The 15,407-nt window shown below is 36.0% G+C and overlaps 1 protein-coding gene across 2 annotated transcripts; it reads right to left on the bottom strand.

The window, feature by feature from the left end:
• Positions 1-14,928, bottom strand: LOC114755503 (ran-binding protein M homolog). 2 transcript variants are annotated; one of them, XM_028944386.1, is made up of 10 exons: positions 14,343-14,927; positions 11,862-12,008; positions 9,522-9,608; positions 8,846-8,891; positions 8,141-8,217; positions 6,368-6,530; positions 3,646-3,714; positions 1,325-1,384; positions 817-903; positions 1-594 (listed from the first exon to the last, which is right to left on the bottom strand). In XM_028944386.1, the coding sequence occupies exons 1-10, from the start codon at positions 14,723-14,725 to the stop codon at positions 319-321; spliced, it is 1,395 nt and encodes a 464-aa protein (XP_028800219.1). In that variant the 5' UTR covers positions 14,726-14,927; the 3' UTR covers positions 1-318. The 2 variants fall into 2 exon arrangements, with proteins under 2 accessions (XP_028800219.1, XP_028800220.1); XM_028944387.1 differs by lacking the exon at positions 9,522-9,608 and having other exon boundaries at positions 14,343-14,928.
• Positions 14,929-15,407: the final 479 nt, after the last annotated feature.

Below are 15,407 nucleotides of genomic sequence, written 5' to 3'. Positions count from 1 at the left end.
TTGTTGCAACTCAGGCACTCGCATAGACGAAACTTCCATTTTGCTAAATAGATTTTTGAGCTTCCTACATACAATGAAATCATTACTCGTTCAATTTATTATTTCTATCAATTACAAGCTTGAATGCACAAAGGACCCCACTTTCAGAAGTAATGGAGTATATGCAATTATAGATAGGGATGAGGAAGGAAAACATTGCAAGAGACTCGCATAAATTTGAATTTGATGATGACCTTGCATCCTCTTTAGAACTGTGATCATGATAATAGGCCAGGATTGTGTCAAGAGTGAGAAGGGCAACAGTGACACTAGCCAGCACTAGCAATTTTTACCACTGCTAAGCACTCTCTGCAGTTGAAAAGCTTCTCCTTGATCGCCGTTCAAAGACCTTCTCTCTAAGCAACAAGCAGTGAGCTGTCTGAGCAACTTTTCAAGATATGAGCGCAAGCAATTCTTTGAATCTTTCACATTGGGATTTGTGGACAGGATCATTGCATTTACTGTATCAGCAACAACTTCCCGCTGCGAGTCCCGAAGGAGATAACCTACAGAGGATTCCTGTGGTTGTTCGTATGCCAGCAATGCAACACAATCCTAAACCAAAGAGAACCCAATGAGAAACCTAAATTGCCTACTATATACACAAAACCTATAATAGCATACAAGACGTGCTTCACAAAAGGACGAATTAAAATTAGAAGTCAAACAGCAACTGTCAAAACTTAAAATATATTAATAGTGAAAACGTAACGAGGCCCTCAGAAATTTATAGACATAGGAGCTACCAGTGCAGCAGTTTCTAATGAGGAAATTCACCTGAACTAAATCCACAAAAGTAGGCAACCCAAAAAATCTTGCCAATTCTATTCTTCCATACTTGACCGCCTCCTCCAGCGCTCCAACCTATTATGTTACAAACAGAAATGCAAAATGTTACCTATTCAGAAGTTTGACCCCAAAAGAAAAGCTAAGAGAACAAAAAGACATTCAAGTTAATAACAAACTTTATAAAGGTGTGTTGGCACTTCGCGCTTGATTTTCAGTAAGATAAGTTGATATATATAAATAAAATCTGTAAAAAGCCACATTATTCAAATGGCAAAAATAAATAGCGTGACTCAATTTATAGACTCTATACAAGGCCCACATCTATATGTTGAAAGAAGGGAGCATATGAATATATACCGTTAAGCATTTAGCATCAGCCATGAAAAATACCAGCCTACATCTCATTAAATGAGGGCCAAAAACTTTCCATTTGAAAACTAAGATTTCCAAGCATAGAATTTTACATATATCAAACTAAATATAGAAAGGAATATACCCGAACTAATTCAATAAATTTTTGACAATGAAGAAGAAAGCATGTAGCTGATGCATCATCCTGCAAAAACCAAAATTAACAGTGATCACTTAAGAGATGATAATAATTAACGAGTGATGCTTCAATTAGATATATCAAAGCAACCCTCCCAAAATAACACATTGGCACCACTGTATCCAGAGCTGAGAATAACAGACCTCATTTGAGGGGGGGGGGGGGAAAAAAGAGAATTAGACACAACCCTCACGACGCATGTGAAGGTTTGTGAATTCTTAGGGTAAAAGAATTAAAACTTGCACTAAATTGAGTAAATTCACCTATCAAGCTAACGTGTGACAGTATGTCAGCTATTGGAATGGTGAGAAATCCTATTCACCACAAATGGACTAGGCATGTTGGCATAGACAAGCATTTTATCAAAAAAAAAAAGATGGATGCCATAATCATTAATCTAGCTCGTTCCCTCATATTGCCAAGCGGCAGACTTCTTCACCAAAGCATTGGCAAGACCACAACTTGAAGAGCTTAGAAGTAAGCTGGGAATAATAGACGTCTATTCATCAGCTTGAGGGGCAGTATTGATGCCCATATGGGCCTTCGGCCAAGGCTGTTATGATAGTCTAGGGTTTAATTAGGTTTTCAGTAGCTGCACTAGACTCCATATATGACGGCAAATATGATTTTTTTTAATTCTGTTGACTTTTTTCATTTCCTCAATTATTATGTAATCAGGCAGATCCCGGTGCCAACCAACCTCCTAGGATTTTAGCCTACAAAATAAAGCAAGCTATTTGGGCATCGTATTCTTCATTACTCCTTAGTAGAAACATAAAAGCTCTTTTAGAAAAAGAAAAATTGAAGGAGTACCATTGACAGTCTTTAAAGGTGAATGTTACCCAATAGACAATACTATAATTATCTTTGAATATGCAGCCATCAATTATATATGTACAAAACTGACCATTGATGTTGCATAAAGTATTATAAGAAAATTGTTGAGAATTTATAATTTCCTCCTAAAAATTAATCCTACGTTTTAGGGGTAAGGGAAAATATCACAGCCATATAACCATTACAATCTCCAAGAGAAGTGTTTGCTGAAGAGGGAGGATTGACGAGAGTAGAAAGCAATCACTAATAGCCCAAAATCTAGACCAAAAGGGGGGGGGGGGACAGAGAGAGAGAATCCTTCACCTTGGTTCCTAGACATACACCAACATTTGACACTAATCAAATAAATCAAGAAAACCTTGGCGTGATCACTGTCAAAACATTGGTTACACTAAGAACATTTGCTGGAACTTTGGCTAAACAGTAAAAAACCGTCAAATGAGACTGGTAAGAGTGGAGCATAAGATTGTAAGAGGGGCGAAGCATAAATATAGGTCAAGAGTCCAAACCTTCTTAATGTGAAAAGTGAAAAATGAAAAATGAAAAAAAGAAAGGGGTGGGGAGAGGGAGGCTCTTCTTTCAAAGGGAACAACAAAAGGCTGTTGAGACTTGTTCAGCAATGCAGATGTTGAATGACTAGTTTAGTCAGAGAACAATTTCAAAGAACTATGCTAGTATGGTTGTTTATTAACCAAAGCATTACAAAGAACAATTTTGAAGTATTAAGCTTGAAGCTGAGCTTCGTTGGTTCTTTACCTCCCAACTTGTGAAGGAGTGTTGATCAGCAGTTGCTTGGTAAAATTAAAGAAGCATGAGAGGCTTCATTCTCATAAAAGGAAAGACCAACACCATACGATCTAGATTCCAAAATGTAGCAGTTAACAATGCCTTAGAATTTTCAATTATGCTTTCCCTTTAAATTATAGAGACCGATTTTATCAGAGAATTACAGCTTCAGGGCATCAACTAATCTGAACTCCTCCATTTTTGTCATATCTTACACTATGAACACAAGTACTCTCAAAATGTGTAGCTACTTCCTACTTTGCCTAGCATATTTTTCCTGTCTTATTAGGAAAGTAAAGAAGTCAATTTCCATCTAACCATGAGTTCTTTCATCAATAAGATGAAAGCAGACTTCCCACTAAGTTGAAGAGTCCTTAAACAACATAAGCACAGAACAAGCGACAAACAATGCAAATGAAGCATATTATTACTTCCACCGACTTATGGTGCAAATCGTAAACAGAACACCATTATTTATTCAACAAATCACGTACATCACAACATTAAGTTTCAACTATAAATCACATATACCCCAGAACAGACTGACTTGATAGCACTTCATTTAATAAATTTGAAGGATTAGATTAGAAGCAGAATATAAATAGATACTTCTGAAAGCAACTGTATGGTCCAAGACAACCCACCTCAACAATCTGTGGATACCATTCACGCAACTTACTAAAGGCAGCATCAATCTCGCCATTTCTGATTAGCTTCATTAAAAGAGAAAAGACATCAGACTAATTACAATTGTAAATCAGTAAAGCCATGATATAACAGCAATAACAAAATTAGGGGAAATGCTACAGGAACAATTGATAAGGATGCAAGAGCTTGAAAGAAACTGACAATTTATCCCCAATTTCCAAACCTGATTAAACACTTCGATAATCAGTATAACAGATTGAAACACTATTCTTCCATATCACAGCCTCTCTTAAACATTAACTAATGTATGACAAATAGTGAAGTAACAGAGAGAGATGACGGAAAATGAGGTAGATGATAGAAGAGAAATAAAGTGTGGAGGCAGAGGCTTGAACGAGAATCAGAATCTTAATAACCAATTGAAAACCTTAACTAGCCCTAGTAGAAACAAAACATACGTATACAGCACAAGAAAAAACTTCTAGTGAGAAATAAAAATATAAATATATAAATAACAAAAGGGTGCTTAAAGCCTAGAATAGAGTAGTCTAAAAGCAATTAAAATAAAATAAAAGCAATTTCATAGACTTCTTCATTTCTCATCCTTGTCATTACTAATGGTTTAGGAGGTGTTTGGGTGAAAACCAAACCATGGTTTTAAAGGTGGTTTTACGGTATACAAAGTTAAATAGGAGTTTTGTCTCAACTTGCGTAAAAGAACTTTTTAAAGGTGCTTTTTGGGTAAACCAAACACCCCCTTACACTAATTTGCAAATAACTACAAATATCAACACTAATATACTTTTTACATTCTTCATTATTAACTTGTGAGATAATGTAAAGCCCTGACTCCCTTAAAATTCTGACAGAGATACAAAACTTTTATTGGGAAAAAAAGAAAAAACAAAGGAAGGAAAAAAAGACGATAACAGATTTCAAATAAAGAGCATTATTCAGATATTGTGATATTTGCCACAAATTAAAGACAGAACACTAAGGGCACATTTGGTTCAATTGCAGACTCCCTTAGTAATGCAATGGAGTGCAATACAATAACGGTAACCATCAATATGTTTGGTTTGTTATTAACAAGATGCGTAGAAATTATTTGTTATATTTAGTCAGAATCATAAAAGGTCCCAAATGCCCCTAAATTAAAAAAAAGGCTCTCCATCCTCAGTCGTCTTCTTCCTCAGCCAAAACACTACTGTCAATGGCAAATGCAGACAAGAATCAACAAATCCGGAGCAACAATCCATAAATCAAGTTTTAAATGTGGGTTCAAATTGTATATAGGAAAAACTAATCTTCCATGTAGATATAAACTACAGAAACGCAAAAACCTGAAGCTTGTCACCACAGATACAGATCTGAACATCTGCAGAAAATAGATCTAGAGAAGACATTCGTAGAAAAAGACTTGAGAAAGAGATTCACAACTTCAAATATTGAAGGCAAAGGATGGAGATAACAATACTAATGGAATGAGGAGGGCAAAGGAGGAGATGATGATGATGAAGGGACGGAGGAAAAAGAGAAGGGCTGGATGGAGGTGGTGGTCAATAATGTAGGAAGACAGGACAAGGTGAGAACAAACAGAAATGTTTTAAAACACGCAATGTGTGGCAATGGGGATTCACGAGGGGGAGGAGGTATGAATGGATACTACCATATTTTTGGTAATAATCATTACCATGGTAAATTCCATTACCAAATTAAAGAGTAACCAAACATGTTTTTTCGGCAATGCAATCTTCATTTCCATTGCATGCCTGCAATGGGGTTGAACCAAACAGGCTCTAAGATTGCTTCCAGCTTGCTCGAAAATTTTAATAAATGCATCCATCTGTCTTCCAAGTGTTCCTTGTGCATGCAACTCCCTTATCATGCGCATTGTCACTCATAATTATTAAATCACATATAATAAATTGGAGCTCACACTAATTAAATCCTCATGGCAGTATAGCAGATCCACAGTGACTTTGATAGATCACTTTCATGGAAATAGCTATCTAGATAGTCACTGATAAGAAAATACAGAAATAAAAAGAAATAACAGAACCAACCCTTAGCGTCTCTCCCAAGCCACACAGAATTCTTCCTTCCCCTGCCCTTGACTCAAAATCTTCCTACCTATTCCCTTCAAACGACCTACGCTCTTCTGCGCCTCCTGCATCACTGCATAATTAATTAAAATCAGAGTTTTTCCCTTTTTGGATCTCTCTAGCCCTCTAATCAGCATGTAATACAATCTTAGGCCTTCATACATACTCCTCTCTTCATGCTCCTCAAAGTAAGCCCTCTAACACTCCTTGTAGCTCCAGGCCCATCAAATTCTTCCTTTACTCCTCTATGAACCACAAGCAGCCCATATATACCCGAGTCCCATGCACCATGCGACTAGTTTGTTAAGCATGGGTCACGTCATCTTGTGAAACCTCATAACTACTCTCAACGGTCCCCCCCTCCCCCCCCACGCATCGTCATTATTCTCTCTGCTGTATGCATCCTAGTTAGGCGTTGGGTGAACGAACATGGATCAATCAATATACATATGTGCAAGACTCAAGTTTTAATACAAAATACTATTGGAACTTGATTGCATTCAGCAGGGACCGTGTTCTTTCTCTTCATTGCCAAAATACTTCAACAGAAGTCAGACTATAATCTCGTTTATCCAGCCAAACATGCAACAAAATGTGCACAATATCAGCATACCTGTCGTAGAGTCTTTCGGTGACTTAAAGCATATGTTATATCTTGGCCATCAACTCCATTTTCTCGCGCTATGTTTACAGGGGGAACAGTACTTCTACCAGCCACATCAAATGAATTGAGTGTATCTTCATAGCCATAGTGTAGAAGGTAGGAACGAACAATTCTGATGAAAAAGGAGTACCTCAGAAATCCAGAGATATATGGATGTATTCATCACATACTAGGTAGTATCAATTCCCAAAATATCAGTAATGAAATAGCCAACGAATGATCGGTAATTTCAGCCTTTATAAAAGAACAAAGCGCCATGTTTGCATCATAAAAATAAGTTTTTTCTAGCCAACGACCAAGGCTTCCACATAATATATTCTCTGAAGTCTTGTAAGGAGTGACAGAATGAAAAATTAAGGATTCTACCACACCTCATTCGTTATAAATGAGTCATGCCATATTCCCTCTCACAAAATCCTATAATTTGGGGTGGTTAACCAATTTCTTCCTATGAAAGATATATATAATCACAAAAAAATAAAAAATAAAAAAATAATAATAATAATCTCTAGTTTAACCCAAAATTATTAGAGCAAGGGAAAATTCTAGAAATATGTGTTCGTGTGTGTGTGTGTGTGTGTGTTTATAAATACACCTTTATATATAATCACAGTCCAATTGTGTCATCAATCAAATATATTAGGGTTTTAAACTAAAACTAGATGGTGGGTCCCATGTAATGCCCCAATTTTTAGAAATAAGCCACAATGTTCATGGATTGTACATAGCTTGACTTGCTATAGATCTTATAGTGATATTTCAATTTCTAGGAATTAAAGGGTTAAGTAAATTAAGTGAGCAAGGGAAACTTTTGTGGAAGAACGAATTAAAGGGCTCAAAGGAATAGCACCAGTTTTTCCTTCCTGTCCACGACCAAAAAAGAAAATTATGGAGCCATTTAAAACAACTGTATATCTAGTTCAATAACATTTGTAAAGTAACCGAAGCACTTTTCTTAAAACTCAAGCAGTTTTTTCATCTCCACAACAAGTTGAGACAAGTTCATAACCAAACATATAGATTTTCATTTGACCGGCATTAACAAAGCTTCCAACCTTCATTTTTTTACTGCACACCGAGTATACGTGTAATATCATCAAAACGTTAAAATCTGATATAGCAAGATTGCTGTGGTGCCCAAATTTCCAATTGGCCATGTGTGCCATATATAGATTAGCAAGAAAGTGCCAGTTTTTTCCCTTTTTAGAAAGCCTATGGAGAAAATCATACAACAGGGAGCTAGTTCAGGTCATTTGTAGCAAGAAAATTGGCATTGTCGTTACTAACCCAATAAAAAATAATTGAAAAGAGAAGATATATTTATTCTACCAAAAACAGAAAGAGCAATTTTAAGGGTAAATAACTCCCTCGCACCACCGCACCAGAGAGACCACCAATTGAATGACCTTCCCCTTTATTATGAAAGTCTAAAATACCCCCTTTGAGACCACAGGACAGCTTACAGATAAACCCATTGTAACCAAGAAACCATCAAATTTAAGAAATAATTTTTTAAAATTCAGAGAAGGGCAAGATGAATTTAGCTATAGGTCTGTTTTCCTTTTCTTCTTTTCGTTTCTTCTCTTTTCTTTTCTTTTTAACAGAAGGGCAATGTAGATTTTAATAATAGAAGGCTGCGCCGTGAAATCAAGCCATCTCTTCATAAAGAAGAGAGCAATTTAGACTATACTATCTCTATGAATAAAAAGTAACGTATCTCACCCATAACTAACGTTTGGTAGCAGAGCTATTTCCTCGATTTTCAGTTGTTGCTTCATCCTCTCTTGAGCTTCAAATTCCTTATCCAATAATAGAAATATTTAGGCATATAAGCAAATACACGAATAAAATTTAGAAAAAATCAAATAACTTCAAGTTAAACTCTACGATTTCCTTGGGGGAAAAAAACAATTCCCGTGACAAAATGGGCTTTGCGGAGATAATTAGTGATATGGCAAAGTTACTCTCTCTTAGAGGGCCTTTGTACATATTAGTCAGCCAGCTCATCTAACAATCTACGCAGGGACAAATTGGAATGCACGGCTTGTATAGTAGTTTCATCTTTATTAAATATTTACACTAACACCAAATTATTAGCAATTAAGGATATTAAACAAGAAAAATCAAAGTATGTTAGGAAAGCAGCTTAGAACAGTGCTGGCAGAGACTTCTGATTGATTTCCAACAAAATTAACTTCTGACACAATCATAAGTTTGTAATTAAAGAGGGACAATTGAAATATCCATTTTCTTATTTCGTAAAAGTGAAAAAGCTGCAAGAAAATTACACGAGAGTAAAGTTTGCAGATGTTATTGGCATCATAAAATAAAAAGAAAAGGCTAAAAAAGACTTATCGCAAGGTAAGATATACCCAGTTAAACACAACAAAAATAAATAAGAAAAATGGAATTGACAATGCTTCTCACCTTCAAATCAAAAGCAAATGGTTTCTGCCCAAAGTTCACATGCACCCTGTCATATATAGACATCACACGCTTTTAAAAAAAAATGAAACATCCCAACCAATTTTCAAATATGCAAAACGATGCTGTAAGATGCTCAATATCAGAAAAGCAGAGTGGCAGTAATCCAAGGTTCCAGAAATACATACATATGAGACAAATCAATGTTTCAAAAGGAAAAAAAAACAAGTAAATGAAAGTAGCACCAGCAGATGTTGGCAAGGGGCACAGTGTCCCTCAGAAAACTTAATCTTTATTTCACAACTACAGAACATGCCATATAAAATTTTCATATGAATATATCATCTTTCTCCTATCAATGATTTCCTAATAGTAAAGATCCCAAAATTCAGCAAAGGAGGGACCAGAACAACCAAAAGAATAATTAAACAGAAGTATTAACTAGAGCTTAATGCATACATAGGAAGTAACCTCTCCAACTAAGTATTTAAACTGTAATCAATTGAACAATCTCAAGTCTCGATATATGGAAGATGGTAACACAATTATCCACTATCACAGGTATCTACTCCACTCAGAAACTATTAGAAAAATATAAAAAAGAATATGCAAGTTAATTAATAAATAAATAAATGCACAGATATACTTAATACTAAGAGGAAGCAGTACAACAACATACTCTTCATTTTGGCTATGGACAGCAAGGGTTGGAAAAAGAGGACCCTTCAAGTCCTTGTAAACTGTCCCTACAACTTGCCCATTTTTACTGTCATCAAAACAGTTAGGAAAACAAAAATTAATTATAAATATCTTTATGTTTCGGCAAGCACCCAATACTGTAAACAAGCTTAACAGAACAAATATTTAAAGTGGACTGCAGTCAGTGATTTTACAGCTTATTAGACAAATATAAAGCAATTGCTGCAGTCCAATAAAGATAAACAATTGTTGGTTTTTTTATCCATAATAATTCTCATGATCTGCCTTGCTATTACAATACCAGAACAGCAGCCAAGCATTGAAAACTCAAGTACATCACGCCGATCATCCAACTCAACATCAAATCCCTCACAAGATAACCTAGGTTGACCTCTAGCCTTAAAAGGGGTAAGATCTCGTACTACCAAGTACGTAATTGCTCATTTTGTATCTTACGAAAAATTATCCCTTGCTTCGAGGGCATTCACAAATAGAATTTCAGATGATGAAATCCCCACAAATGTACATGAAGCTACAGAGATTCCTAAATGGAGAAATGCTAGTAATGCAGAAATGACAGCCTTGAAGTGACAGCCTTGAAGTCAAGTATGGTATTTGGGAGTTAACTAAGCTTCCTGAATACTGTATCCACTGTAAGGTGTAATTGGGTATTAACAAAGAAATAAAAACCTGAGGGTTCAACAAACATATATAAGGCAAAGTTGGTTGTTAAGGGATTTATTCAACAATATGGAATTAACTATCAGAGATTTTTGCTTCGGTAGCGAAGCTCAACAGCATTAAGGCGCATCTTTCACTAGCAGCTAACTTTGATTGGTCATTGCATTAACTTCATGTGCAAAATGCCCTCCTCAACAGTGATTTAGAGGAAGAGATCTATATGGATGTTCCTCCAAGATTCAAAAACAGAGAAAATAAAAATAGAGTTTGCAAACTACAAAAATCTTTGTGTAGTCTCAAAGAAGCCCATGTGCTTGGTTTGAAAGGTTTGCAAATGTAGTCAAGAAGGGTTATGTTGATGACATCATTATTACAGGTGATGATATTGACCACCTGGAAAGCTTAAAAGAAGTTATTAGCTGCAGAATTTGAGATGAAAAACCTAGGATAATTAAGATATTTCGCAGGTATGGAAGTTTCAAAGTCTAAGCAAGGCATAGTTGTATCCAAGAGGAAGCACACTCTTGATTTGTTGAAAGAAACTAGTATGATGCAATGTCGGCTAGCAGCCACACCTATGGAAATGAATCTCAAGCTAGGTGCAAGAGAAGATTGTCCTCTTGTCAACAGAGAAAGATATCACGTTTTAGTTCGCAAGCTAACTTATTTAGCCTACAGAAGGCTAGATACCTCTTATCCAATGATGTGGTAAATCAATTATGAATCAATCCCGATAAGGATCATATGACTACAGTTTATAGGACATTATCTAAAAGCTACACCAAGAAAAGGGCTATTTTTTAGGAAAGCAAGTTATAGAGGAATAAAAGTCTATTCAGATGCTGATTGGTCCAGTTCAGCAATGGATAAGAGATCCACTACTAGTTAGTGCTCCTTTGTGCGGGAAACTTGGTTACACAGAGGAGCAAAAAGCAATATGTTGTTTCGAGCAGTGTAGAAGCTAAACTAAGAGGATAGCTCAATAAATATGTGAGGACATGTGGCTTGAAAAACCAGTTAAGGAGTTTAGAGCAGCCCATGATGATTTTGATGACACTACAATCGCTATCAAGATTGTGAAGAATCCTGTGGATCATGATAGGGTGATGCATGTAGAGATAGATCACCAAGAGAGAAAAATAGAAGACAAAATAATTGGTTCCGTACACGCTCCACCTAGTCAACAAGTTGCAAAAGTGCTAATCAAAGCTTTATTAATTGCAACGTCTGAAAACTTCACAGGCAAGCTAGGAATGATGAACAGTTATTCTCCAGCATGATAGGTAGTGTTGGAAGACAAAGACCTAAGCCCAAGCCAATTTAGATGGACTTACTAATTAGTTGATTCATGGAATATTATTTTTTTCTTTTACTTAGTCAAAAAAATAAATCAGATTTGATTAGATATGGTTTTATCTTTTTCTAGATTCTATATTTTATTCTATTGCTAGAAAAACCCTAATTATTTTCCTAAAGGTATTGACTATTCTGAACAAAAAATGAAGCTAAGACTTTAATTGCTAAGCTGATTTCTTCAAATATCATTGAGACGTTGACAACAAAATCAAAAAGAACATATAACAAATAATTCATTCCTAGAAAATGAAAGCATTGGACAGAGTCATAGAGGACATCTTACGTGAAAAAGAATTCTTGTGTGGAATAGTTAATTCCGCCACCAACTATATCACCCGACGTAAATGTTGGGCCAAAGGTTTCACCCTTCCCTGGTCCACGATAAAGTAATCCATCATCCCCATGATATCCATAACTATTAGGCTCCCACCTACCATCAAACGAGGAACAAGATAAAATAGAAATCACATTTAGATGTAAACATATGAATAAAATAAAATGCAGCAAATAACGGATTTAGCAACTTTAATTTACTTTTTCATGCCAGTTTTTGAACCCAAAATATCCCTCTTCACCGGCATACGAGCAATATAGAATGGATTTACATCATGGTTCCAAACAAATAAGAAATAGAATAAAGAAAAGCCCGATGAAGACAACTTTTCCCAAATCACAAACACACATTTGTCATAAAGCTGGCTAGATATGTAACAACTAAATCCTAAAGGCCTACCCATTCAGTCACAGCTTAAGATTCCTAGGAAAAAACCATGATATTTAGAATTAATTAATTAATAGGTCAATATAATTTTTGGTCCCTTAAGTTTGCCTTCATTTTGATTTTGGCCCTTCAAATCTCAAATCATAGGTTTTGGTCCCTCAAGGAGTAAAATGGTCCAGATTTTTATTAAATTATTATAAGGATCAATGTTTTAACTGGAAAAACACTTAAAAAACCATAACATATGGTTTGAAAATTGAGGGACCAAAACTAAAATGAAGACAAACTTAAGAAACCAAAAATTATATTAACCCTTAATCGATTATTGAAATAATTAAAATTAATCATCAATTATTTTATTAATTAATAATATGATGTGCTCAACTGTTTTAAATTTTCATCATTTGAAATAATCCATAAAATGCAATATGCATTTCTTGCCTCTTCTTTTCCATATAACTTTTCAGCCAAATTCTCTAGTTTTAAGCTGCAATCAATGCAATATTATTATGTTGGCCTGGGAAAAAAAAATAGCATGCATTGTAACACGACTACAATGCTTTATGGTAGTAAACGTTAAGCTTTAAAGAAACAACATGAGCATAAAATGGAAATAGTCGAGATAAGAATGCTGAGGTAAATATGTGATTATACCAAAAAAAAAAAAAGAATTGCAATGAACACATATGCGGAAGAGTTGGAGTGGCTTTTATTAAAAAGAAAATAGTAAAAAATCGTTTGAGGTGATTTGGACAAGTTCAAAGAAGGCTATTAGATGTGCCGGTGAAGAGGGTTGATCATGCAATGTGAGTCCTTTGCAAAGGAGTAGAGGAATATCGGCCAAAAAAAAAAAAAGGATAAAGAAGGCCGAAGAGAACACTCATGAAGTTATTGAGCAACATGTTTCAGTTAACAATCAATCCAAGGATTTCGTCATTCAAGAATTTCATGCTAGGATGCATCAAGATCTGAAGAACTAGCTGACTGTCCACGTGCATTCAGTGTCTACTGATCTGATTTTGCTCAAAAGAAAGACTCTAAATATTGGTAGCTAAGCACAGGATAAGATTAAACTCCCTATTTAGGACTCCATTAATTTGAATACGGTATCCTAAGTCACACCGAATGCTAAAGAGTATAATATAATGAAAGGGTCAGCAAATAATTGAAACTTCAAATGTCATGCTTCGAAGCCTTAGATACCGTTTGATACGAAGCATTGAAAATGAAGGATAAGGATTGGCATTGAAATTGAGAAAATAGTGTTTGGCATAAGAGATTGCTTATTATATGGGATTAGGTAAACCTATATATGTGATATTGAGAAATACCATGAGAGGTAGTATTCCCCAATCCTATTTCCATGGTTTTGCCTAATCCTGTGTAATAAGCAATTACTCATGCTAAAGACTTTTTTTAATAATTTTTTTCAATTGTAATTCTAGTCCATATCCCTCATTTTCAATACTTCCTGCCAACCAGGACCTTAAAGTTATATGCAAGAAGTATTACATTCATGCTTCATCCTTCAGGTTGTACAGAAAATAGATCAAATATTTATCTTGCACACGTACCTACTCGAAAGAAATATAATGAGGTTCCTCTGCAAAAGCACTTTGTTACTTCAAGAGACATGATTTTACCGCATAAAGATCTATTCAAATAGGCAAAGGTATCCGTGCCAGGAAAATGTCCCAGGATGATGGTAAGAAATAAGATTTGAGATTTTACAGTCACTGTCTCTGCTATACCCAATTCTTCAGTCCTGTTCTCGCGAAAACTGCTCCGTTTCCTCAAAAAAACAAAAAACAAAAAAAAAAATCCAAAGACCACAACTCGACGAACCAAAAGCAACATGATTTACTACTGGGTCTTAATAAGTTTTCCTAGGAAAGAAGAGCATAAATCGCCGAACTGCCTAAAAGAAAACCACCATGTCCTTCTTTCCAGTAAGACAATTCATTAACCTATTTCCTCGAGCCCATTTTCTAACGCCACCAAATAGCCAAAACGAAACATCACAAGACAAAACAAAGCCCTTACCCGGGTTGCCTTCGCATCTTGAAGCCCTTACTGGTAAACCCAATTGCCACGTGACCCTTAGTTCCAGCATCCTTCACATAGATTTCAAAATAGTAGACGAGGCGCTTCTTAGGAGCAGGCTTGTTAGCTTGAATCACACCAACGTCGTGGCCATGAAGGTCAACACTGGTGTATTTAATAGAGAGCTTATCAGGGGACACTACAAGAAAGCCTCCAGAGCTGTTAATGGTGTTGAGCTCCGTCGGCGCCTCCTCGTCCTCGTCCATGTCGCAGGGACCTTGAGATAAGCCCTGGCGAGACAAATCCAGGAAGTACAGGCCGAGATCTTCTTGGTGGTGGTGGTGGTTGTTACTGCTGCTACTGTTGCCGTTGGCGTCAGTCATCGTCTTCTCCACCGAATCAAAAACCCTAGAATCTCAAAAATCATTCATCCGGTTTCTGGGTTAGAGTTCGATGGAAAAAGGGAATGGAAATTGTCGCCCCAAGATTCAAATGACGGTTGAAGCTCCGGTCTGGTTCCTGAGCCGGAGAGCGGAGGGAATCTTGAGTCCCCAGTATCTTTATTACGACGAAAGGAACAACAGGAGCTTTTATTCTCTTTTTTTTTTTTTTTTGTGGGAACAGGAGCTTAGCTCAATGATGCAGTGGCCAATGGTTGCATCTAGTCGCCGGGCAATATTAGGAGAATACACACAATTTCCAAACCAAAAAATAAGAATTAATGGATAATTTAATTTAATATAACTCATTAGTCATCATCATCGATATATATACACACATATACGCGCACACAAACTCTCCCACTAAGCTACCTCAAAATATGGCTCGTCAATGACTTTAGACTCATGTTACTGTTCACAAGTCACTGTGAATAATATGTGGCTTGAGAAAAAACAAGTACTCGATGAACACACACATATTGATCAAGATTGGGTACCGGATGCTCTCGCTTAGTCAAGCATTAGGGTTATTTGATGCCCTTCAACTCGTTGTCATAGCCAAGCATTAGGGTTCTTGGATGCCCTTCAACTCGTTATCAATCTTGACTGGTTTTTGCTGAAATTC

Source organism: Neltuma alba, unplaced genomic scaffold (assembly GCF_004799145.2).
Source record: "Neltuma alba isolate B1F8T4 unplaced genomic scaffold, ASM479914v2 tig00010280_pilon, whole genome shotgun sequence".
Classification (NCBI taxonomy): domain Eukaryota; kingdom Viridiplantae; phylum Streptophyta; class Magnoliopsida; order Fabales; family Fabaceae; genus Neltuma; species Neltuma alba.
The sequence above is the reverse complement of the archived record's forward strand: the minus strand, read 5'-3'. Positions and strand labels throughout refer to the sequence as shown.

What these genes read in the sequence shown, in the direction of transcription:
- LOC114755503 (XM_028944386.1), bottom strand. Translation starts at nt 14,725, where the DNA reads ATGACTGACGCCAACGGCAACAGTAGCAGCAGTAACAACCACCACCAC. An exon ending in GTCCATAGCCAAAATGAAGA is followed by an intron (nt 8,892 to 9,521) that starts GTATGTTGTTGT and finishes TATATATGACAG; the next exon opens with GGTGCATGTGAACTTTGGGC. An exon ending in GGTATCCACAGATTGTTGAG is followed by an intron (nt 1,385 to 3,645) that starts GTGGGTTGTCTT and finishes TGGTTTTTGCAG; the next exon opens with GATGATGCATCAGCTACATG.